The 26764-nt window shown below is 37.9% G+C and overlaps 2 protein-coding genes and 1 long non-coding RNA gene across 11 annotated transcripts in view; 1 reads left to right on the top strand and 2 right to left on the bottom strand.

Moving 5' to 3' along the window:
* The window catches only part of LOC307162688, a 39279-nt gene extending 36054 nt beyond the window's left edge, over positions 1-3225 (bottom strand). The window contains exons 1-2 of the long non-coding RNA XR_013821966.1: positions 3133-3225; positions 1252-1341 (exon numbers count right to left, since the gene is read on the bottom strand). This is a non-coding gene — a long non-coding RNA (uncharacterized lncRNA). The remainder of the gene's footprint in view (positions 1-1251; positions 1342-3132) is intronic.
* ext1c (exostoses (multiple) 1c) overlaps positions 1-13506 on the top strand; it is a 78116-nt gene extending 64610 nt beyond the window's left edge. For all 3 annotated transcript variants that reach the window (XM_079878118.1, XM_079878120.1, XM_079878119.1), the window contains exons 5-13: positions 1209-1316; positions 3164-3283; positions 3859-3991; positions 5733-5851; positions 7985-8080; positions 8218-8304; positions 9039-9199; positions 10122-10293; positions 13012-13506. In XM_079878118.1, the coding sequence (XP_079734244.1) occupies positions 1209-1316; positions 3164-3283; positions 3859-3991; positions 5733-5851; positions 7985-8080; positions 8218-8304; positions 9039-9199; positions 10122-10293; positions 13012-13197 (1182 nt within the window). In that variant the 3' untranslated portion in view covers positions 13198-13506. The remainder of the gene's footprint in view (positions 1-1208; positions 1317-3163; positions 3284-3858; positions 3992-5732; positions 5852-7984; positions 8081-8217; positions 8305-9038; positions 9200-10121; positions 10294-13011) is intronic.
* A 2739-nt stretch (positions 13507-16245) lies between these two features.
* The window catches only part of LOC307162662 (uncharacterized protein), a 32290-nt gene continuing 21771 nt past the window's right edge, over positions 16246-26764 (bottom strand). For all 7 annotated transcript variants that reach the window (XM_079878135.1, XM_079878136.1, XM_079878137.1 and 4 more), the window contains 6 exons: positions 25553-25832; positions 18306-18442; positions 18195-18221; positions 17035-17314; positions 16715-16851; positions 16246-16628 (listed from right to left, as the gene is read on the bottom strand). In XM_079878135.1, the coding sequence (XP_079734261.1) occupies positions 16615-16628; positions 16715-16851; positions 17035-17314; positions 18195-18221; positions 18306-18442; positions 25553-25832 (875 nt within the window). In that variant the 3' untranslated portion in view covers positions 16246-16614. The remainder of the gene's footprint in view (positions 16629-16714; positions 16852-17034; positions 17315-18194; positions 18222-18305; positions 18443-25552; positions 25833-26764) is intronic.

The raw sequence follows: 26764 nt of genomic DNA, 5'->3' as shown, positions 1-26764 counted from the left end.
GATCCTTCTGCTTTAAGTGGCTAAATTTTATAATGTAAATTAACGATTATTTAAAATAATATACCTTTTTTGTCTCTTGCATAAATAAAAACTACAAAAATAAAATAATTAAACTATAAAATTAAAACATAAAAAGAATAAAAGATAAGATGCGTGGTTTCTAATTCGATCGTGGCTCATCCAATCGGTTTTATAAATGTATTTGGGTCAAAAATACATGAGTTTAAATAAGATATCTTAGCTCTGTAAACTCCCACATGCCACAGTACGAGACCCTCCAGATCTCTAACCTCACGCCGTCTCTGTGTGTGTGTGTGTGTGTGTGTGTTCCTCGACACACTCCTCGCAGAGAGACAGTGCTGGTCCTGAAACACCGGCTCCTGATCTCCGAGTGTTTCAGGAGGAGAGGAGAGATCAACACCTGGAGCGGCTCGCTGCGTTTAGGATGAAAGCATGGCTTCACACTCCGGTTTGATCTCGGCCCGTTATTAGGATTGCATTCTCTTGTGATTTAATTAAAAAGAGCAGAATCCCGGCTGAACTACGGAAAAAGGCAAACAAGGAGTCTGGGAGGAAAAGTAGAGCAACATCAAGATGGAATAGTAAACAGGAGGGATGGAGAGCAACTGCGCTTCAATAAATCATGGACTCCTGTGTCTCTGCTGTTCAGACGGGGTAATTAACACATCTGTGTGTGCGATTAGAGTGCTGTGTGAGAACAGTCACGAACTGGCCCCTCCGAGACACCGTACACACCCAGACCGCTTCATCACACGCGAGATATTCGATCTCATAACCTTGCCTAAAGGGGAAACTCAGATGCACTAAATTTCAGTGTATTTGGGGTGAACCTGGACTGTGTGTGTGTGTGTGACTGTGACTGTGAGTGTGTGTGTGTGTGTGCAGGTCGAGTGCTGATGAGGCTCACCGACAGAAAGCTGGAGCGGATGTAAAACAGGTGTTGGTGTGTGTGTGTGTGGGGGGGGGGGGGGTGATGTTTATGTGTGTGAGTGAGTGAGTTTGTGTGATTTTTTTTATGTGAGTTAGTGTGTGTGTGTGTGTGTGTGTGTGTGTGTGAGTGTGTGTGTGCGCGTGTGTGTGTGTGTGTGTGTGTGTGTGTGTGTGTGTGTGTGTGTGTGTGTGTGTTTCAGCAGAGGACTTGTTTGTGCTGATGCTAATTATAGTCTCTGCCTCCTCTGTCCTCACAGGCCGCTTGTATCCCGGTGTTACTCAGTAACGGATGGGAATTACCTTTCTCTGATGTCATCCAGTGGAACCAGGCCGTCGTCGAGGGCGACGAGAGACTGTTGCTACAGGTAACCGTGCTTCCCGCTCTTCCTCCTGAAGAGGGAACATAAGGATGGAAAAAGATTAATTAAAAACATATGATGATGTTCTTAGATTCTGTGACTTTCACTATTTTTATCATAGTTTAATGAAATAGTCTTCCTGCTGCTTTGTGACATCAATGTTTGGTAAACTTTTCATCAGTTATATCTCACGTCACAAACCAACAATGACATTCATTATGTTACAAAAGATTTCTATTTGAAATAAATGCTACTTTTTCAATCATCAAAGACATTTTTCCCATGAAAATGTTAAGCACCACAACACTGATAATAATCATAAATGTTTCTTGATCATCAAATCCTCATATTAGAGTGATTTCTGAAGGATCATGTGACACTGAAGACTGGAGTAATGATGCTGAAAATTCAGCTTTGATCACAGGAATAAATTACACTTTACTGTATATTCACATAGAGAACAGCTGTTTTACATTCTAATAATATTTTACTGTTTTTTTATTTAAAAAAGGTGGTCATGGGAGACTATTTGAAAAACCAAAAAAACATTTTAAAGATTAATAATGCTATTGTTCATTGTTAGGCTTCATGTTAGATACTGCATTAATGTTAACTAACTATTGATGCAGAATATTAACAAATATATATATATATATATATATATATATATATATATATATATATATATATATATATATATATATTGTTATTTATATAGCACTTTTGCTAATTAATTTGTACATTAGCATGATACACAACTAATTAAATGAATAAATAAATAAAAATTACATGAAATATTAATTTAAATTATTTTATTACCTGATCCACAAATGCACATCTTCCTTGTTGCATGTGCAAATTATGATACACTAATACAAAACATTTGTATTCACAAAATTTGTATAAATTGCTGCACACTAATTTAATTCTCAATTTTGCACACGCAAGTTAAAGTGCATTTGGCGTTGTGGATTGTATAGTGAAACATATCTGCAACATTTATAAAGTTCATGGATAATTGGGCATGCATGTGTTAATCATTTTGAGACTAAATTCATTCCATACCGAAACACAGTTGTCCTGTAAATGAACGGCTAAAACGCATAAAAAGTCTACATTAACACTTCAGCCTCTACAATGAGCTAATATGGAAACATGCTTATCTAATCAGCAAGTAATATCACATTCAGGACTAAGATAGTTCTTCATTAGGTAATCAATAATTACTTAATGAGATTGGCATCATTAAGAACTAATAGGTAATTATGACAAATTATTAAGAATTACTAATTCACTGCTAATCACAACATTAATGTGTCTGAGACGTTAGCAATTGTCTTTATTTACTCTCAACGTGATCATAAAATGCATCAGTAATTACTCAAGTGTTGCCTAGTCACTCTTCATTATTTTAAAGTGAAAAGATGTTTAGATCACTTGTAGTTCCTGCAGTCTTTGTAACACTTGAGTTATTAGTGATGCATTTTATGACTATATTCAGAGTAAAAATGATGACTGATCGCCTCAGACACACCATGATGTTCTTTATAATTTGTTAGTTAGTTAATAGTTATTAATTAGGCTAATCTCATTAAGTAATTATTGATTAACTAATGGAACTATCTCTTAAATGTAATATTACTGATTAGTTAAGCTTGTTTCTATATTAGTTAACAGTAGTAGCTGAAGTGTTCATGTAGAACTACTCATTAGTCCTGCATAGTTACTTATTAATGACGGACCATTATTATGAAGTGTTGTTACACACACGTGTGTCTGAGAGAGTTTGTGGAGGTAAACTCGACTGAGGTTTTGGACTTACTCCACTGATCTCCTATGGTTCTGTTCCTCAGGTTCCGTCCACGGTTCGGGCGGTCTCCCCTGACCGGGTTCTGGCTCTCAGACAGCGGACACAGATGCTCTGGGACGCCTACTTCTCCTCAGTGGATAAGATTGTGCTCACCACACTGGAGGTGAGCTGGGTCAGACGAGGTGTGTGTGTCTGACAGAGAGGAAGGTCTGCCAGGGGAAATTAAACCAGCACAGGATGCCATACATCATTAGCACATACTTAGTTCCCTGCCCTTAGGTTAATTGGCGAATGAGATGTCAAGTGTGCACAGAAGTATGGCCTAACTGCGCCCCCTGCTGGCCAACGGGTGCAAGTGATCGTTCCCAAAAACTAAATGAGTGTGGTTTTGATTTAATGTGATTGTTATATTGGTAACACTTTACAATTAAGTTTAACATTAGTTAACATTATCTAATAATTAACTGTACATATACAGCATCTAATAATCTTTGTTAATGTTAATTTTTTAAACGTTTACTAATACTTTAGACATTAGTTAATGCACTGGGAACTAACATGAACTAACAATGAACAGCTGTATTTTTATTAACTAACGTTAAAGATGAACAAATACTGTAACAAATGTATTGCTCATGGTTAGTTCATGTTAGTTACTACATTAACTGATGTTAACTAATGAACCTTATTGTAAAGTGTTACCGTTATATTTAATGCTGCTGTTTTAATGTCTGTCAGATCATAAAGGACCGAGTTTACTCGCACATCTCCAGAAATAAGTTCATGTGGAACGCCTTACCTGGAGGGCTGCTGGTTCTGCCCGAATACTCCACACACCTGGCGCACTACCCCTTCTACTACTACAACCTGGGTGAGCGTGCACTGCAGAGGGTTCTCTAAAGAAAATCAATATTATTGAAAACACTGTTATTTAAAAATGTCATGTTTAATGCATTGTGTTACTTGTCGCTTCTATGTGCAATTTCAGTAACCCTTTATTTCAACAGTCCACTTTAGACGGTCTACTAACTATAAGTTACACTAAAAAAATGATAGTTGAATTTACTAAAAAAATGTTATCGTAAGTGGTTGCACACAATTGATTTTAGCTACATTTAAACAAATGCATTAAGTTGAACTTAATACATTTTAGTTCAACGTAATGCATTTGTTTAAATGTAGCTAAAATCAATTGTGTGCAACCACTTACCATAAAAAAAATGTAGTAAATTCAACAAATCATTTTTTTCAGTGTACTTTGCAACTACAGCAGTCATTGGAGTATCTATGTATATAGTATGAGACCACTAAATAAGTATGTTCTATATATAGTATGTAATCCAGCACACATTGTCATTATCATGTGACCTACCATCGCTTCACTGCCATTCACAAATCCTCTCCTGTGGCCTCATGGGATAGTAAAGAGTCCATCAGATGCACACTTCAGAATCCCACCGGAAGTAGTAGGTCATCCGGGTATTTTCACCTAGGCTGCATCCCAATTCGCCTACTTATACTACGTCCTAAAAGTATGTACTCTTTTTGTGAAGAAAAAGTACATACTTCTGAGTGTGTAGCAAAATAGTAGGCAAGCTTTGGGACACACTACTTCGTCATCTTTAACGGACAGATCTGTCGCGTGCGTCCTGTCACCGTAAACTGCCCTGTCAATCATCTTGTCACAGTTAAAATCCTCCATTCAATCTAATTTAATTTCCTACTGTTTCGGAGAGAAATGCAGTAGCACGTTCATCTGCCAGTCGTGGGTCTTTCATGCGGAGACTGTTACTGTTACTTCTGTTACAGTTACATCTGTTACTTTTTTATTTAAAGATGCAGTACAACTTACCGAAAGTATACATAATATCAAAATTAGTGTTTTTCAACCACGGAAAGAGGTCAATAACAGCAGGAGAACAATTATGTCACATAATTTTACATTTACCTCAGGAAAGCCATAGCATGTTAATTGAATAGAAACAATAGCTAGAGAGGAGATTTTGCTGAGCACTATATTACATATTTATTATATTTTTACTTATGTCATTAAATAATTTACATTTATTATAACAAAAACTGCATTATATTTAATTTAATTTGTTATTTTTAACCTTTAATAATACCAGCAGATTGGGCCCTCTATGTTTACAGCATTAGGTGAGATTCTTTTTTTTAAATAAAATTTAAAATAAACATGTATCCAAATTAGTCAATATTGAATCAAAATCGGAATCAAATCACAAGAATGGAATTGAAATCTTGAAATTTTTGTCAAGCAATAATAAAAACTGTATCCTACCAGTCATTGTACAATGTAAACATTTTTGTCAGGTTAGATGCTGATAATTAATCTCTCAAACCCCTTTATCTAAACCTCTCTACATACGTCCTCCATGTCTGTAGTTTTTTTTTACACTTTTCACTCGTGTTTGTAGTTCTAACCGAATCCTCTTCCAACGCGCGATGGGTTTTTCGGTTAATGCGACTTCTGAATTCTTTTGTCACATGCTGTTTTTCACCTACTATATAGTAAGAAAGTATGCAATTTCGGACGCAGCCAAAGTGTCCTGAAGTTAAGTACGCTCACTCTCTGTGCTCTGTTGATGTAGGGACCAGCCCAGGTCAGGAGTTCACCGCGGTAATCCATGCCACCTCACCTCTGGTCTCCCAGTCTCAGCCAATAATGAAGCTCCTTCAGGTCGTCTCCAAATCCAAATATTGCTCACAGGTACGTAATATGGATCTTTACAAAATGAACCCCCTGGTGCTCTCTTTTTGACCAAAAGATTTTACATTTATTTTTTTAAAGAATTTCTTTCTTCATCAGAATAGTATGAAACTTGGTAAAGGGTTTGGCACTTGCTGTGAACACACACACAAAAAAAATCATGGATGTGATTCCAACAGGTTAAATGGTCCTGAAAACAATAGTCACGCTTGTGCTCCTCGCGGTCAAAAATGAGCGCATTGGAAATTAATGGGAAACGAATTTCCTCTAGTGGAAGCGTTTGGTACTGCAGCCGAACACACTCTCACTGAAAGATCATTTTTTGAGATATCAGGCTCAAATTTGTTTCAACTTGTTTAGATTTATGGCTTTGATTTTCTCACAGTTTTAGAGTAAAACATGTTTTTGAAAATATATATTTCATATAAAAATCATTTTTCATAACAATAAACGTTAAATTCTGTAACTTTTGTTCACTCTTCAAAACTTCTTTCACTTCAGCAATAATCTGCCAAGTGTCGTCTTTAAAAAGAGACCAAACTTCAGTCATTCGAGATTTACCACAGTTTAAGCTGGAAATTTAATTTTCAGGTCTTTGCTCAAAAAGTGAATAAATGGATTATAAACGCATCTTAAATATTATTTAGTACCATAAAATCGCCTAAAAATACAAAATATTAAATAAAAAACCTTATCAAACTAAATTATAGTTTCATTGATATAAATTTATTTCGGTCATTTTTTGACCAATACACGAAGAGCACCAGGGGCCTCATTTATAAAACTGTGCGTAGGAACCTTACTAAAAGTGTACGTGCGCCCGAAAGCCAAAAATGGCGTACGCAAAAAAATATTCAGACTTATAAAACCGTTCGTACGCCAGAACCTGCGCAGAATTCACTTTATAAATCCCAGTCAGCGGAAGATTGTGCGCACATGCGTCTCCACCCGAAATAACCATATATGGAGCTTACAACGCCTAGGTTTACTATGCAGATCCTCATCTACATATCATTTGCATATGATTATTCATCCACGTGATAACTTAAACGTTATCACGTGGATGAATAATCATATGCAAATGATATAAACGGTACAAGAAACATTACATTAATACAAATCAAGTAGTTGTCTATCCTTGCCTTGTTTTTGAATAGCCTGAAAATCAAATAGTGTAAAATATATTTCAGAGAAAGTTTTTCTCAATCTTTTCCACTGGCCGAATTGTATTTTTAATTGATTTATATTTTTAATGGAAACAGATAGGCCTTGGGCATTATTTGCACGAAACTATTTTCTCAGACAATCTGGTATTATCATGATAAGCAATTATCTCTGTGGTTAAAACATTAAAACACGCCACAGAAAAGTGTTCAAAAACAATCGCATCCACAACAAATATTTCTAATGATTGAATTTAAAAAAATGTTGTAACTTCAGTAATGATTTCATGTTTAAGTGTTTAACTCCATTAACTTGAATGGCATATTTAATATAAATGTTTATATCAGAAGTATTTTATTTATTTAAACTGTTATTTGCGTCAGTTTCACTAAACGGCTCAACACACTCGCTGCCGCGGACATTTAAGAAGGAATGGATATTTGCTTCAAGTGACAGGCTTGGTGATTGAAATTTGTTTTTGTATAATCTTTCTGTATATGTTTAATTTTCTTTAGATTTTCTGTATAAAAGTGACCAAAAATACATTTAACTCCAGCTCACCATCGGTGTCGCCAAAGTGCTCCATCTCCAAAACGTTCGTACGCATGGGTCAGAGTTTGCGTGCAGGTTTTTCTTTATAAATCCCACCTTTTGCGCAGGAACTGGCGTACGCATGTTTTCAGCCCTGTTTTGTGCGTACGCAAGCTTTATAAATGAGGCCCCAGAGCTGTCTTTTCTATCGCATGATGAAGAACATTTGCTCAGTGATATTAATGCAGATCTTATAATTATAGTCAAGATACAAAGAACTTTCAAGAGAATCAAATGATAACGAAGTAACAGAAAGTGAGAAAATCAACAGAAACATCGATTAGTTGAACACAGTCAAAAGCCAACAGGAACATATCAGCCAGGTGTGCATGCTGTGATAGTGAGAGTGTGTGTGTTCTTGCTTGGGTTTCTTGTCAGATCATCATTCTGTGGAACAGTGAGAAGTCGCTCCCTCAGCGCAATAAATGGCCGCCGATGCCAGTGCCGCTCATCGTCACAGATGGCAGGAGGAAAGTGAGTATTGAAGCGAGAGCGCAGTCAAGTTGTGTCTCTCTCTCTCTCTCTCTCTCTCTCACTCTCACTCTCACTCTCTCTCTCTCTCTCTCTCTCTCTCTCTCTCTCTCTCTCAGCTCTTTTCTCTGTGTCCGCAGACGAGCAGCCGATTCCTTCCACATGCATCTATTGAGACGGAGGCGGTTTTGAGCCTGGATGAAGACACGGTGCTGTTGACCAGCGAGGTGAGTCTGCCTCTCCTCTTCATCTCACACACTGTTAAACTACAGTATATTCCAGGTTAATACTTTCAGAGTACGCAAAATAGTCACAGTCCATCATAAGTAAGCTCAATGATGGTACATTTTTGTTGTAAAAAAGTTTTTAATTTAGTTCATTTATATATTTTTATATAGATTAATTTATCTTTTTTGTTGCATGTCACCGATATTGTGTTTATGTCTCTGCATCTATATGCAATAAAATGCATTTATATTTAATTGAAATTAACTTGCAAATAAGTGACTGCAAACATTAAATTTAGTTTGCACTTGGGAATATTCTTGGGAAAAGTCTATTATATTATTATTTCCCTAACAAGTACTTATTTTAAAAGTGTGTTGAAAAAAAAAAAAGAAAAACATTGCAAGACGATTGTCAAAATAATGCTAACATAAAATCAGCCAAATTGTCATCATTTTAACAAATGTCTTCATTTGTCGCACTTCTGACTAAGATGGATTAAATTTGAATATGAATAAACGAGGTTCAAGAGCCCAAGCAAAGTAACACTGATCACCATAATGGTGATGAATTACAGTGCAATTACAGTTCTAGAGCAATTAGAATTTTAGAATGTTAACAGTGTTAAACATTTCTTACAGTGGCACAGTTAAAGACAACTTTATAATGTGAATTCAGATTCTGGTTAAAGACATGTGAAATTGCATGTTTTTCCTCTCTAATCTGACTCTACCAGATCAATTTTGCTTTCCATGTGTGGCGGAGTTTTCCCGAGAGGATTGTTGGCTACCCTCCGAGGAGCCATTTCTGGGACCCTGTAAAAAAAGCCTGGGGCTACACCTCTAAATGGACCAACGAGTACTCCATCGTCCTCACCGGAGCCGCGTTTTATCACAGGTAATCGACACTGCTGACACATCCTAACTGTGGGCCCTATCTTACACCCGGTGCAATGCAGCGCCAGGCGCGACACAAGCGTGTTTTACTAGTTTCAGCCCGACACAGTTTTCATTTTCACATCCTGCACCACGTTGTTTAAATAGCAAATGCATTTGCGCCCGTTTGTGTGCCCATGAACTGCTGGTCTGAGAATGAGTGTGTGTTCAGGCGCATTGTTGGAGCGTTGCTATTTTGAGGAACGTAAATAGACTGAGCCATTGACTGACTGAACCCTGCTCTAAAGTCAATGGCGCAGTATTTTTGTTTGTTATTTAAAGAGCGTGTTAGTAACATGCGCCTATAGACGGGTCCACAACACACGGACACATTTAGCTTATTACACACACAGGGATTACAATGTAAAAGATTGTTATTGTACATAAAGATATGCTGGAATCCGGCTTGTCCCGTAGATGGTCTGCTTGTGCTTTAACCTCACACTCACACACACACACACACACACACACAGCTTTAACCTCGCGCATGTGCAGATCCATTTCCTCGCTAAAGAAGCGTTCAGCTTTTCCACTATCAAATTCCGGCATGTAAATAGCGAATCCGCCATGGCGCGAGCGCAACTGGCATTTAAAGGGAATGGGAGATGAGACTCTGATTGGTTTATTGCACGTCATGCCCAAAAGACACCCTTTACTCATTAAGAGAAGAGGTATGACCCTTTAAGACCATGCGCCGGGAGCGCCGACCATTTTTCCCGTCGTTAAACAAGCAAAAGTGGATTCAGACACGCCCTAAGTGACCTTGCGCTTTAGACCATGCGCTTAAATCTTAAAATAGGGCCCTGGAAGTCTCTCCCGCTTCATGAACTTCTGTAACGTGATCAACGGAGACTCTCGATCATGCTGATGCTTCTGTCTCACAGGTACTACCATCACCTGTTCTCTCACTACCTGCCCTCCTCTCTGCGTGCGCTGGTGGATCGCACCTCCAACTGTGAGGATATCCTGATGAATTTCCTGGTCTCCTCTGTGACACACATGCCACCGATTAAAGTGGCGCAGAGAAAGCAGTACAAAGAGATGCCGACCCTCCAGGTGAGGCCAGAGCCACCATTGTGTTCTTACAGTTCTGCTCAAGTTTACACAGAGCCTTTGCAGAACATGCAAGATGTTCATCATTTTAACAAAGAGGGATCAAAAAAATTGCATGTTATTTTTTTAAGTTGTATAACGGAATTTACCAGTTTAAATGTTTACATACACTTGAATCTTAGAGAAAACATATTATACTTCTTGTTTTCAGGCTCTACTAGAACAGGTTTTCCTGCTTGAATGTTGATTATTTTCCTCATATTCTCCATTGTTGCGGCTCCTCTCTTCCCAGTCTGTCAGTAACGCTCAGGACTGTGTTTCCCGTATAACACCATAACTCGCTGCTTCACTATCATAGTACGGTGCATCGCTGAAGAAATCAACTAGCTAGTCACGTACTAGTAGCTAAAACTGTACTGTCGCAAATTGGTCGTTCATCCACATTGGTTGATGATGTCACGCAGAAGTAATATCTACTTTTAATGAATCTGTTTGAGATCGAATTAATGCGAGATGTTTTGCTATAAATTACGAACATGGCATCTGAGGAATATTTCTCATTTTGTTCTCAGTTATTTTGCTTTATTTCCAGATTCAGTCATAGACTCGTTCTTACACACTAGAGCTCGTTCACACATGCACACTCTTCAGAAATGACGCTTTAAATCTCTTGACAAACTAAAAGACGTAAATGACATTTGTATGTATTCTAAATAAAAGATTCAGGTTGCACTGAATGTCAGCGATTATTTGACTCAAGATCAGGATTTATTGAGTCCACATGTCATGCAAACAAGAAACTCTGCTTCTAGCCACAGGTCGAGATCTGTCGCTCAAACACACAACTCTGCAATGCTGTTTGGGAATGTTCGTTTTGGGAAACACAGACACGTTGAACTGCTGATAATGACAGAACTTGCGACCATAGTTTGCTAACGATGCTTTTGGGAAACACAGTCCTGTTTAGCTCCTTCTGAAAAGCACACTGTGCTCTGATTGGTCGGCTGGAGCAGTGTGTTGTGATTGGTCGAGCGCTTCGAGTGTGTTTTGGAAATGTCCCGCCCCTTACCATAACCGCCAGTTTAACACACTACTAACTAACTCAACCAGGCCCCGCCCCTTTATTCTGCGTATGAATTATTATAATGAGGAATATTGTGACGTGTTCATTCCCGGAAGACACTCAAGACTACAATGGAGGCGTTTCAGGAGTTCAGAAACACTGACATAGAGAAGAACTCCTGCTGGAGGGACTGTGTGTCATTACCCGGATGATCCACGACTGTTTTTATGTGTATGTTGTGATGTTTGTTATTAAACTGCCCACTGTTCATCAAGTAAAAATCATCCAGGTCAAGCACATTCTTTGGTTTTGTCTTCTGGGAAACATAAATATTTTCTGAAGGACAGCACTAAAAATGAAAAATTTACACATCATCATCTTTTTCAAAAGTTTACACCCCCTGGCTCTTCGGCTACGTCTACATTAATTCGGATCCTTTTGCAAAATGACGTATTCATTTCAATTCGCGCTCTGTCCACACTAGCGTTTTCATCCACACTTAAAGGGGTCATATAATGCTATTTTTGTACAAACTAATATGATTCTTTAGGGTCTAAATTAAAAGTTTGTAATATACTTTAATCAAAAATTCTCATTAGTATTGTAAGAAAACACTCATTTTACCTGTTCAAAAACATCTCTGTTTTCAGCACGCCGTTTAAGTGCATGTGTCTTTAAATGATAATGAGCTTTGCTGACCCCGCCCCTCTGTTCTGTGCGGACACCGTAACACAATAACACAATAATCATAATGCGTTGTTCATTATAAACATGGGATTATGAATTATATTGAGAATGTCGTATATAGAAAACATGCCGTAATGTACCCTGAGTGTAAACCTTAGACGCATTCATCGTGAAGCGTGCAGCAAGCGATTTGCAAAGATTAATATAAATATTAATATAAAGGTTAATAAAACGTTACACTCACTTCTTCTTCTGGAGGTGCAGCAGGAACACGAATAGTTGGTACCGATCCTTTTTTCAGGAGCAGCTTCTTAGCAAAACCAGCTTTATACTGACCCTCGTTTGTAAAGCAGTCTGGTGAAATGATTCGCGCAAACATGAAAGCATTGACGTTGATCGTGGGGAATATTCCCTTCGAAAACAAACTCAGCCACTGCGTCTTCAGAGGTTCGGATTTAGGAACATCAAAATGATGCTGTGTTTGTTATTACACCCAAGAGCAGAACACCACAATCGCTTAGACGCCATTCTGCTCATAGACAGTGCTCCAGCATCAACAATGACGCGCCGGTCCGCGCGGGCTATGATTGACAGCTCACTCACGAGCGAGGGCGGGGCTGTGTTGAAACGCTACTGTCAATCATCAATCGTGGGAGGGGCGACGATTTTGTGACGTCACAAATTCGAACAGCTTGATTTGAGACAGGGGAAAACATAAAAGAAGATTAAAAAAAAAACACTGGATGGATTTTTATCATTTTATGATGGTTGTGTACAGGCACTGCCAACACACATTTCAGTACAATCAACTTGTAAAAGTGCATGTACCATTATATGGCCCCATCAAAAACGCCTTAATGACGATAGGCCAAAACATTGAGAAAAAGATGTGTTTTCACATGTATCGGGATTAGTATAGACTTGGCCTAAAAGTGATGTGTTTTTAACATCTTATTTTCTCTCCTTCGAAGGGCACTAAGATGGCGCCGTGGGCGAACCCAGAGCACTTCACCCAGAGGCAGGAGTGTGTCAACACCTTCGCAAGCTGGTTTGGTTACATGCCTCTAATGCACTCTCAGTTTCGCCTGGACCCAGTGCTCTTTAAGGACCACGTGTCTGTCCTGCGCAAGAGGTACAAAGACCTGGAGCGTGTCTGAGCCGAGCTGAACGCAGTGGAGACGGGTCACCGAATGACACTGACTTATCTCTACCCCTACGCTACTGGCTGCTAGCTTGTGATGGCCAGGCGGTGGACAAGAGAGGGGGTTTTGCCTCTTATGACCAGTTCTCAACATATGACTGACAGCTTGATGGATGAGAAAACATCACAGATCTGTCAATCATTCCAGCTGCTGTTTCATTGGAGGAGTTTGTAGCGTTAAGGTGCTGTGGACTAACACACGGCAGCGAGTCGCCAAACAACTGAAGTGGTAATTACATGACCAATAAAATAATTCCGAAATGCAATCTGTGTGTGGGTGAATTTGTTAAAATATCTTTTATTTTGATGTTTTCAAAAAAAAAAAAAAAGTACTATCCAACATGGGTAGTTAACAAATAACATGGGCATTTCTCTTTTCAACATCAAGAAATTAGGTAAAAAGTAAACATTTTCAGACAGTTTAAAGTTGAATTAGGTTATTAGAATAAATAATTGAGCTGCTGGTTTGAATCTGATATCTGACTGAATAAACATCTACTTACCGATTTGAAAACTGGAATTACTTTCAATGGTGTCCACCTCTAAAATGAAGCTTTGTTCACTTGAAGTTAAATGTAAATCAGTGTAATTACTGACTGGCTGTTCATATGGCATAGCATATTCATTTAGAGAGTGACAATTAAAAAGCGTCTACTACCCTTCAAAGTTTAGAGTCAGAACGATTATTAATTTATCTTCTGCTCACCAAGGTTGCATTTATTTGATAAAAAAACTGTAAAAACAGTAATATTGTGAAAATATATTGTAATTTAAAATGGCTGTTTTCTATGTGAATATATAGTAAAATGCTATTTTTTCCTGTGATCAAAGCTGAATGTTCAGCATCATTACTCCAGTCTTCAGTGTCACATGATCCTTCAGAAATCACTCTAATATGATGATTTGCTGATCAAGAAACATTTCTGATTATTATCAATGCTGAAAACAGTTGAACAGTGGAAATCACAATAATTTTTTTTCAGTATTCTGTTCAAAATAGGAGCACTTATTTGAAATAGAAATCTTTTGTAACATTATTAATGTCTTTACTGTGACTTTTTCATCAATTGAACTCATACTTACCGACCCCAAACCTTTGAACGGTATTGCAAGAGTGTGAAACATAATCACTGAAAAGACATAGTTTTAGCCCTATTATTTAGGAATGCAAACATCATCATCTTCATTTTGTGTTCTCCGGTCTAACTGGGTATAGCCGGCCCACTCTACAAATGTGTCTATATGAGGTGTGTCTGAATTTTCCTACAACACTTAAAGGCAAATAAGAATTGACTTACCACAACGGCTGAAGAAAGAGAAGATCAAACCTCTTGCTGTTGCAAGTCCCAGTATTTTGCTGAAAAGGCAATCTGGAGATCACGTCGGGGTCACCACTTTGTAATTGGCCCAATGATGGAATCCAACGGTGTGGGCGAAGGTATGATGCGTGTATGTCTTTTCAGCGCTCCAGTGAAGTTCACTTAATTTATTAGAATTTAGTTTCAATATTACTTTAGCTCTACGCTTAATCTGACTCCAATTTCAAATGACAATCACATTTAGATTGTGTTTCTTATTAGAAAATAATCATAAATATTGATTATGAATTAATGTAGATCTTTGATTATTCTGGGTATCCCATATTTTCAAATAGTCGTTCATTAAGGACCCGGTGTTGCTTTGAGACTTCACAGGAAAGGAAGGGAGAAGGGCGAGGGGGATGCAGAGATAAGGAAGGAGAAAAGTTTGGACAAGTTCTGTCCAGGGTGTGTTTTATTGCTTTATGGCGAATTTTATCTCAGCTTTTGTCTTAGCAGAAACATCAGTTCTTATATTAGTATTAATGGATCAAGTGTTGCCGAAAACAATGTGTCTTCAGCCGTTTCTTGAAAATGGCTACGGCCTCCTTCCACCAGCAGGAACAGTCCAGGTAAAGGGCCGTGAAAGGGATTTTGTGCCTCTCTGAGATTTGCACCACAAGACAACGTTCATTTGCAGTTCATTCTGGATGGCACGTAAGTCTGGAGTAATGAGTTTAGGTAAAGTGGAGCAGAGCCGGTTGTTCTGTAGGCAAACATCAGTGGCTTGAATGTGATGCGAGCAGCAACTGGCAACCAGTGCAATTTTGTGAGGTGTGATGTGCGCTCTCTTCGGCTGGATAAAGACCACTCTAGTTTTAGCATTCTGGATCAGTTGAAGAGGTTTGACAGTGCAAGCTGGAAGAGCAGCCAAAAGAGCATTACAATAGTCCAGTCTGGAGAGAACAAGTGCTTGGATAAGGAGTTGTGTAGCTCTGATAGGAAGAGCCTGATCCTCCTAATGTTCTATAAGGCAAATCTGCAGAACAGGGAGTTCTAGCAATGTGGCCTGTGAAGTTTAATTGATCATCAATCACAACCCGAGGTTACTGGCTGATCTTGATGGAGTTATGGATGAGGAACCTACAGCTGAATGGAGAAGTTGTGATGAAGTGTTGGGTTGGTCTCGTAATTTTCATTTTTTGGTGAACTATCCCTTTAATACCACAGAGAGTCCCAAGAAGGGATGAGGTGTGGTCGAGGAGGATTCAGTCTCTCAGTAAATGTGTTTTGACTCTCTTTGATATTTTACATATGTTGTAAATAGCTCATTTCTAAGTATCCTTATTCATTTCTTGTTTTGGGAAATTTAGGGGGAGGGTGCAATTTTTGTTTGTAATCCTGACTTTCTCCTGTTTATGGTTAAATTATTATTCTGGATTATCTTTCTCCAGGTAATTTAAAGGGATTTCTGGGTTCGTTTTTTTCCCCATTATTTGGGCAAAACCTCTCCACTAAAGCAATTGCCCCTATTTTTATTACTATTATTTTTAATATTGATATTTCTGGTTTTGTTACTGTTGCTTTTTTCCCTCTTTATAGGAGAAAATTAAAAGTTAATATTGGTTGAATTGGTGGTTGTGTTGTTGATTCTGGGACAGAAGGTTGGAAATCCTTGTTCTCTCCAGGGTTTCTCTCCTCTTTTTATATTAAAATGTAATTCCTTACTTTGTTACCAGCTCCTCAACTCTAGATGGGAAGCTGTAACACTATACCTCCTCCTCATTGTAAATATCCAAATGAGCATTTTTGATCCAGAAACATACAATACAACATGCAATGCTGTAGTAATTTATTGATGTAGAAAGCAGAGAGAAACAAAGATAAGTAAATACACAAACCTTTTAAAACCATTTCAAGCCTTTACTGAATGTGCACTGAAACTTATTTATCTTAAGGATAAAAGGTGCATATAGGTAAAATGAAAAAGAAAAAAGTGCAATATTAGTATTGCTCAGAAAACCGTAGTTTGGTATTTTGCTTGTAGGATCAGTGGACTGTGGCGTAACATCCTCTCAATCCACTTTATCTGGCAATTAAATAAGGGGAAAAATCATTAATGCAACATACACAAAGTATAAATAGTACAAATGTCTCTCTACTTTTATTGCTCACCTGCAAACACCTCGACTTCACACAGAGTGAGATATTCATTGCGCCCAGGAATAATAATGTTGACATATCGCCCCTTAATAGGATTAAACTCAAATGTTTTTGTCTCTCCAGCTGGGATGGACTCAACAGTTGCAGCCCTGTGAAGACACACCGAGTAACAGAGAAATTAGACGGGTGTATCAAAACAGCATGAAGCATATTAAATATACTTCAGTCAAAGGTAAGTTTTTATATTAAAAGGATTTATTCAAAGTAATGATATCTTATTTAAGTTTTTTTTTAACTATTTGTTTAAGTATTAAGAGAGAGACAATACTTACAGCTCATTATTGTTGCCATTATTTCCCAGGCTGTTGCCGATACGGATCTGAGCACCATTTATCCTCTCTGCATAACCATCTCCACGATTAGTGATGCTAACACTGGTTACATTGAAGACTTCCCCCAAGTCAACTCTCCACCAGGGGTCTCTGTCCTCATCAGTATGAGTGCATGACACATCATACCAATTTGAATCCCTGTTGCCATCAACAGCCCTTTGAGCTCCTCCTTGATCCCATGTGGAAGACTGGACAGCTGTGGCTTCAAGAGCAAGATTCCCTGTATAACATAAAATAATAAACAATAACTTTTTTTTTTTACTTTAATGTGCTAAAGTATAATACCAATAAGATCGGCAAAATAAAGCTAAACTATGTAATCCAAATGATTATTACACGGCTCTCTGGAATACTTGATTCTGATTGGTCAGTCGCCACATTCCCAGGTCTGATATTCCCAGATAATGACGTCATCAACAGTAACGCTGGATAACACACAGCTCATCCGGGTTTCTGGAGCCGGCTTTTCCTTAATGTTTCTTGTATCACACTGTGGACCCGCTCTCTCTCGTTTCATACAAACACATCTGGTGCCAGTTGAGTCTCTGTTATAGTTGCTGATTGTGTTCAAATGTTAAGATTGCATTGAAGTATTTTTAGTATTAAGACTGAAGTGTTCATCTTGTTGCCAGAATAATTGTTTTGTTTTACACTGTAATGGATTCTAAGATAATAAACAGGTAAGAATTTAAAATGGTTTCATCACAAATCAATATGTCCATGTAATTATTTATTTGGTGTACATGAGTGTACATTATCCCTTAATTGTTTGTCTTGTTTGAACTTGTTTGTTTGGTTTGCTAGGAATATTTTTCTTCATGGAAGCTTTGCATTTATTATAAAATGTGCTAATATAATATTTCAATTATATAATATTTTGTGTCCAAAATAATTTATTTGTGGTTAGTAGTCATGTAATAGACGGGGTCCTGATCAACCTTTCAGGGTTTACTTTGCGATAAAAACTGTGATGATGTACATTATCCCTTATTGGTTATCAAATGTTCAGTAAGAATATTATATGTAAGAACACATTAAGTAAGAATATTATGTTATATTATGTGTTACTGACAACATTCAAAGTAATGAAGAACACTCACTTGGAAAACATGTTGGTGTGTGCTTTTCTGTTAATGAAATAATAACAGTTATACACACATTAATAAGAACATAAACAAATTATATCACAGAGTATTCTTTCTGTCTTTTACCTGCAAACACCTCGACTTCACACAGAGTGAGATATCCATAGCGCCCAGGTATAACAATGTTGACATATCGCCCCTTAATAGACTTAAAATCAAATGTTTTCATGACTCTAGCTGGGATGGACTCAACACTTGCAGCCCTGTGAAGACACACAGAGAAATAGAGATGGGCGAATCAAAACTGCATGAAACATGTTAAAAATTAGGGCTGCACAATTAATCGCACTGAAGCCGCACACGATTTGGCAAAGGCTGCGATTATTTTATGCCCAGTTTGTCAGTGCAGCAGCTGATCAGTAGTAAACACCTGAAGGCGTCTCTCACACACACACGACATATATCACTCTGAACACCAGAGGGCGTCTCACACACACAGCATATATCACTCTGAACACCAGAGGGCGTCTCACACACACACACGACATATATCACTCTGAACACCAGAGGGCGTCTCACACACACAGCATATATCACTCTGAACACCTGAAGGCGTTTCTCACACACACACAACATATATCACTCTGAACACCAGAGGGCGTCTCACACACACAACATATATCACTTTGAACATCAGAGGGCGTCTCTCACACACACACGACATATATCACTCTGAACACCAGAGGGCGTCTCACACACACAGCATATATCACTCTGAACACCAGAGGGCGTCTCACACACACAACATATATCACTCTGAACACCAGAAGGCGTCTCTCTCACACACACAGCATATATCACTCTGAACACCAGAGGGCGTCTCACACACACAGCATATATCACTCTGAACACCAGAGGGCGTCTCACACACACAACATATATCACTCTGAACACCAGAGGGCGTCTCTCTCACACACACAGCATATATCACTCTGCACACCAGAGGGCGTCTCACACACACAGCATATATCACTCTGAACACCAGAGGGCGTCTCACACACACAGCATATATCACTCTGAACACCAGAGGGCGTCTCACACACACACGACATATATCACTCTGAACACCAGAGGGCGTCACACACACACAGCATATATCACTCTGCACACCAGAGGGCGTCTCACACACACAACATATATCACTCTGAACACCAGAGGGCGTCTCACACACACAGCATATATCACTCTGCACACCAGAGGGCGTCTCACACACACACGACATATATCACTCTGAACACCAGAGGGCGTCTCACACACACAACATATATCACTCTGCACACCAGAGGGCGTCTCACACACACAACATATATCACTCTGAACACCAGAGGGCGTCTCTCTCACACACAGCATATATCACTCTGCACACCAGAGGGCGTCTCACACACACAACATATATCACTCTGCACACCAGAAGGCGTCTCACACACACAACATATATCACTCTGAACACCAGAGGGCGTCTCTCTCACACACACAGCATATATCACTCTGAACACCAGAGGGCGTCTCACACACACAGCATATATCACTCTGCACACCAGAGGGCGTCTCACACACACACGACATATATCACTCTGAACACCAGAGGGCGTCTCACACACACAACATATATCACTCTGCACACCAGAGGGCGTCTCACACACACAACATAGCGTGAGCTTAGAATTATAAGGTTCTATCTCCGTTTAGGGTAGTTCTGAGATATTGAGCATCAAAGTTTTTACATCCCAGCTGGCAAAACTGTTATGTAGTATAATCTACTATTATAGCTCAACAAGACCATCACCCTACAGGTACTTTGAGGATAGAATATCAAAATCCTGGCACATTTGGAAATGGGATTTTTTAAGATGGCCCAAATGGAGATAGAACCTTATAATTCTGAGAGCTCTGATTCTGTTTGGAATTATAAGGTTCTATCTCCACTTTTACAAATAAAACCCCACATTTCAAAGAATAAATGTATATAACCATTGATTTTAATCAATTTATATATTTATAATACAAGCACACAGCTTGTAGTATATAATATAATATATAATAGTATAGTATACATCAAAGCCAAGCAAGTTTGTAAGAAAAAAAAAAAAGTATTTTCAAAGAACATGGACATGGAAAAATTACAGCTAAACAAAAAATGTTTTCTTCACATACTACACCCCACTCCTCTGTACTGTAAAAACATTTAGGAAGCATCTTACATACATTAAAAACGGTTCATTTAGTAGATTAAAACATACAAAATATTGTGTAACATCATGAAAATTATGTTTTCATCCCTTTCCACCCCACCCCCTCTGTGCTCTGAAACATTTTAAAAAATGAAAGATGGATTATTTAGAAAGAAAGATAGATTAGTTAGAAAGATAAAAAGAGGGATTAGTTAGAAAGAAAGAAAGAAAGATGGATTAGTTAGAAAGAAAGAAAGAAAGAAAGAAAGAAAGAAAGAAAGAAAGATGATTAGTTAGAAAGAAAGATAGATTAGTTAGAAAGAAAGAAAGAAAGATGGATAAGTTAGAAAGAAAGAAAGAAAGAAAGAAAGAAAGACAGAAAGAAAGATGGATTAGTTAGAAAGAAAGAAAGATGGATTAGTTAGAAAGAAAGAAAGAAAGAAAGAAAGATAGATTAGAAAGAAAGAAAGATGGATTAGTTAGAAAGAAAGAAAGATGGATTAGTTAGAAAGAAAGAAAGAAAGAAAGATAGATAGATAGATTAGAAAGAAAGAAAGATGGATTAGTTAGAAAGAAAGAAAGAAAGAAAGAAAGAAAGAAAGATGGATTAGTTAGAAAGAAAGATATATTAGAAATAAAGAAAGAAAGAAAGAAAGAAAGATAGATTAGTTAGAAAGATAGAAAGATGATTAGTAAGAAAGAGAAAGAAAGAAAGATGGATTAGTTAGAAAGAAAGAAAGAAAGATAGATTAGAAAGAAAGAAAGATGGATTAGTTAGAAAGAAAGAAAGAAAGAAAGAAAGATTAGTTAGAAAGAAAGAAAGAAAGATGGATTAGTTAGAAAGAAAGAAAGAAAGAAAGAAAGAAAGAAAGATGGATTAGTTAGAAAGAAAGATATATTAGAAAGAAAGAAAGAAAGAAAGATAGATTAGTTAGAAAGATAGAAAGATGGATTAGTAAGAAAGAAAGAAAGAAAGATGGATTAGTTAGAAAGAAAGATAGATTAGTTAGAAAGAAAGAAAGATAGATTAGAAAGAAAGAAAGATGGATTAGTTAGAAAGAAAGAAAGAAAGAAAGAAAGAAAGAAAGAAAGAAAGATTAGAAAGAAAGAAGGATGGATTAGTTAGAAAGAAAGAAAGAAAGAAAGAAAGAAAGATGGATTAGTTAGAAAGAAAGATATATTAGAAAGAAAGAAAGAAAGAAAGATGGATTAGTTAGAAAGAAAGATATATTAGAAATAAAGAAAGAAAGAAAGAAAGAAAGATAGATTAGTTAGAAAGATAGAAAGATGATTAGTAAGAAAGAGAAAGAAAGAAAGATGGATTAGTTAGAAAGAAAGAAAGAAAGAAAGATAGATTAGAAAGAAAGAAAGATGGATTAGTTAGAAAGAAAGAAAGAAAGAAAGAAAGATTAGTTAGAAAGAAAGAAAGAAAGATGGATTAGTTAGAAAGAAAGAAAGAAAGAAAGAAAGAAAGAAAGAAAGAAAGAAAGATGGATTAGTTAGAAAGAAAGATATATTAGAAAGAAAGAAAGAAAGAAAGATAGATTAGTTAGAAAGATAGAAAGATGGATTAGTAAGAAAGAAAGAAAGAAAGATGGATTAGTTAGAAAGAAAGATAGATTAGTTAGAAAGAAAGAAAGATAGATTAGAAAGAAAGAAAGATGGATTAGTTAGAAAGAAAGAAAGAAAGAAAGAAAGAAAGAAAGATTAGAAAGAAAGAAGGATGGATTAGTTAGAAAGAAAGAAAGAAAGAAAGAAAGAAAGAAAGAAAGATGGATTAGTTAGAAAGAAAGATATATTAGAAAGAAAGAAAGAAAGATGGATTAGTTAGAAAGATAGAAAGATGGATTAGTAAGAAAGAAAGAAAGAAATAAAGAAAGATGGATTAGTTAGAAAGAAAGGATTAGTTAGAAAGAAAGGATTAGTTAGAAAGAAAGAAAGAAAGAAAGAAAGAAAGAAAGAAAGAAAGAAATATAGATTAGTAGAAAGAAAAATAGATTAGTTAGAAAGACAGAAAGAAAGATGGATTAGTTACTTCTAGAAATTAAGATAAGAAAGAAAGAAAGAAAGAAAGAAAGAAAGAAAGAAAGAAAGAAAGAGATTAGTAAAAAAGAAAGAAAGATTGATTAGTTATTAAGGATAGATATATAGATAGATAAAGTTTGAAGACAGATAGAAACAGTTTGAAGATAGATAGATAGATAGATAGATAGATAGATAGATAGATAGATAGATAGATAGATAGATAGATAGATAGATAGATAGATAGATAGAGAGAAAGAAAGAACGATTGATTCGTTATAAAAAAAGATAGAAAGATGGAAATGCCATCTTTCGCCGGCTTCAAATGTCCAGGCTAATGTCCAGCCCTTAGCTCTGTGTCCAGGCTACAGAGCTAAGAGGTGGGTTTTGATTGGTCCGTCCGTGTTCATTCAGGGTTTTGATTGGATATTGAATCTACTGGAGATAGAACCTTATAATCCCAACTCGGTTTATGTTTTGTGAGATGGAACCTTTTTATTTTATTAATAACTACTAACAAAAATTTTTTTTTACAAAAATAACACCACACAGGCATTAATAAACACATAATGGATCAGATTATGTCAAAAACTCAATTTCGACCAAAAGTGGAGATAGAACCTTATAATTCTAAGCTCACGATATATCACTCTGAACACCAGAGGGCGTCTCTCTCACACACACAGCATATATCACTCTGAACACCAGAGGGCGTCTCACACACACAACATATATCACTCTGAACACCAGAGGGCGTCTCTCTCACACACACAGCATATATCACTCTGCACACCAGAGGGCGTCTCACACACACAGCATATATCACTCTGAACACCAGAGGGCGTCTCACACACACAGCATATATCACTCTGAACACCAGAGGGCGTCTCACACACACACAACATATATCACTCTGAACACCAGAGGGCGTCACACACACACAGCATATATTACTCTGCACACCAGAGGGCGTCTCACACACACAACATATATCACTCTGAACACCAGAGGGCGTCTCACACACACAGCATATATCACTCTGCACACCAGAGGGCGTCTCACACACACACGACATATATCACTCTGCACACCAGAGGGCGTCTCACACACACAACATATATCACTCTGAACACCAGAGGGCGTCTCACACACACAACATATATCACTCTGAACACCAGAGGGCGTCTCTCACACACACAACATATATCACTCTGAGCACCAGAGGGCGTCTCACACACACAACATATATCACTCTGCACACCAGAGGGCGTCTCACACACACAACATATATCACTCTGAAAACCAGAGGGCGTCTCACACACACAAACACACACACACACAACATATATCACTCTGAACACCTGAGGGCGTCTCACACACACAACATATATCACTCTGAACACCAGAGGGCGTCTCACACACACAACATATATCACTCTGAACACCAGAGGGCATCTCGCACACACACACACACACACAACATATATCACTCTGAACACCAGAGGGCATCTCACACACACAACATATATCACTCTGAACACCAGAGGGCATCTCGCACACACACACACACACAACATATATCACTCTGAACACCAGAGGGCGTCTCACACACACAACATATATCCCTCTGAACACCAGAGGGCATCTCGCACACACACACACACACACAACATATATCACTCTGAACACCAGAGGGCGTCTCACACACACAACATATATCACTCTGAACACCAGAGGGCATCTCGCACACACACACACACACAACATATATCACTCTGAACACCAGAGGGCGTCTCGCACACACAAACACACACACAACATATATCACTCTGAACACCTGAGGGCGTCTCACACACACAACATATATCACTCTGAACACCTGAGGGCGTCTCTCACACACAACATATATCACTCTGAACACCAGAGGGCGTCTCACACACACAACATATATCACTCTGAACACCAGAGGGCGTCTCACACACACAACACACACACAACATATATCACTCTGAACACCTGAGGGCGTCTCACACACACAACATATATCACTCTGGACACCTGAGGGCGTCTCTCACACACAACATATATCACTCTGAACACCAGAGGGCGTCTCACACACACAACATATATCACTCTGAACACCAGAGGGCATCTCGCACACACACACACACACACACAACATATATCACTCTGAACACCAGAGGGCGTCTCACACACACAACATATATCACTCTGAACACCAGAGGGCATCTCGCACACACACACACACACAACATATATCACTCTGAACACCAGAGGGCGTCTCACACACACAACATATATCACTCTGAACACCAGAGGGCGTCTCGCATACACACACACACACACACAACATATATCACTCTGAACACCTGAGGGCGTCTCTCACACACAACATATATCACTCTGAACACCAGAGGGTGTCTCACACACATGACATATATCACTCTGAAAACCTGTGGGTGTCTCACACACACACACACGACAAATATGTCCTACCACAGAAGTATAATAACACACATCATTCCCTATCAGACATCATCACTGTATCTGAATAAACAGAAGATTGAAACGCTTTGATTGATTAAACATGACTAATAAACACACGACTGCCTTATTCTGTGTAAGAAGCTCATCATCTCACAGAAGGAGGAGCTCAACTGTCGTTATGAAGTGAGTTTATGTAGCGAGTAAAAGCGTGTTATTAAATATAGTTTTTTTGTTGGTCAAGAGGTTCATAAATGCGTCTCATGTTTGGAAAGCTGTTTGACTCGTGTTGTTTTTTCAAATGCCCGTTATAAGTGACTCAAACTCGCAGAGCTTTCAGATGGAGCAGCGTTTACAGAACCGTTCATCATCGACAAGCTGCACATTAAAAAAATAATAATAATAATTTCAGCCTTTTAGTTTTTTTTAAATCGCGATAAGCCAACTCGATTTAAGTGCGATTACATGGAAATTGCGATTAATCGTGCAGCCCTATTAAATATACTTCTGTCAAAAGCAAGTTTTTATATTAAAAGGATTTATTCAAAGTAATGTTATCTTATTTAATCATTTTCTAACTATTTGTGTAAGTATTAAGAGAGAGACAATACTTACAGCTCATTATTGTTGCCATTATTTTCCAGGCTGTTGCCGATACGGATCTGAGCACCATTTATCCTCTCTGGAACAGCATCTCCATGATTAAGGATGTTAACCCTGGTTACCTCATAGACTTCCCCCAGGTCAACTCTCCACCAGGGGTCTCTTTCCACATCAGTATGAGTGCATGCAGCATTACACCAATTTGAATCCATGTTGCCATCGACAGCCCTTTTAGCTTCTCCTCCATAGAGTGTGGAAGACTGAACAACTGCGGCTCCAAGAGCAAGATTCCCTGTTCAACATAAAATAATTAACAACTTTTTTTTTACTTTAATGTGCTAAAGTATAATACCAATAAGATCGGCAAAATAAAGCTAAACTATGTAATCCAAATGATTATTACACGGCTCTCTGGAATACTTGATTCTGATTGGTCAGTCGCCACATTCCCAGGTCTGATATTTCCAGATAATGACCGTCATCAACAGTAACGCTGGATAACACACAGCTCATCCGGGTTTCTGGAGCCGGCCTTTCCTTAATGTTTCTTGTATCACACTGTGGACCCGCTCTCTCTCGTTTCATACAAACACATCTGGTGCCAGTTGAGTCTCTGTTATAGTTGCTGATTGTGTTCAAATGTTAAGATTGCATTGAAGTATTTTTAGTATTAAGACTGAAGTGTTCATCTTGTTGCCAGAATAATTGTTTTGTTTTACACTGTAATGGATTCTAAGATAATAAACAGGTAGGAATTTAAAATGGTTTCATCACAAATCAATATGTCCATGTAATTATTTATTTGGTGTACATGAGTGTACATTATCCCTTAATTGTTTGTCTTGTTGAGGACTTCCTGCTCTGCTACTCTTCGGACGCTCCTTCTTACTGCTCCGCGCTTTGCTCTATCGCTTTTAGATTTTTATATTTTATCTCCTTTTATATTTTATCTCCTTTTATCACCTAATTTTAACTTCGGCACAGTGCTCAAATGACAAAGCTTGGAATACTACAAAAAAGCTGAATTCTTTCTATCCGACCAGCCTCCCACTGAAAGCTTACATTCCAGGGAAGGGAAACACAACTGCCTACATTCAAAAGGATAATAGAGAAAATGCCTCTTCTGGTTCAAGAATCTACTTGCTGCACCTACTGCCACAGACTTTTACAAAGGATTGCAGTTCTTGAAACAAAGTTACTTACGGGACCACCAAACCAGACGGA

Source organism: Squalius cephalus, assembly GCF_949319135.1.
Source record: "Squalius cephalus genome assembly, chromosome: 8".
Classification (NCBI taxonomy): domain Eukaryota; kingdom Metazoa; phylum Chordata; class Actinopteri; order Cypriniformes; family Leuciscidae; genus Squalius; species Squalius cephalus.
The sequence above is the reverse complement of the archived record's forward strand: the minus strand, read 5'-3'. Positions and strand labels throughout refer to the sequence as shown.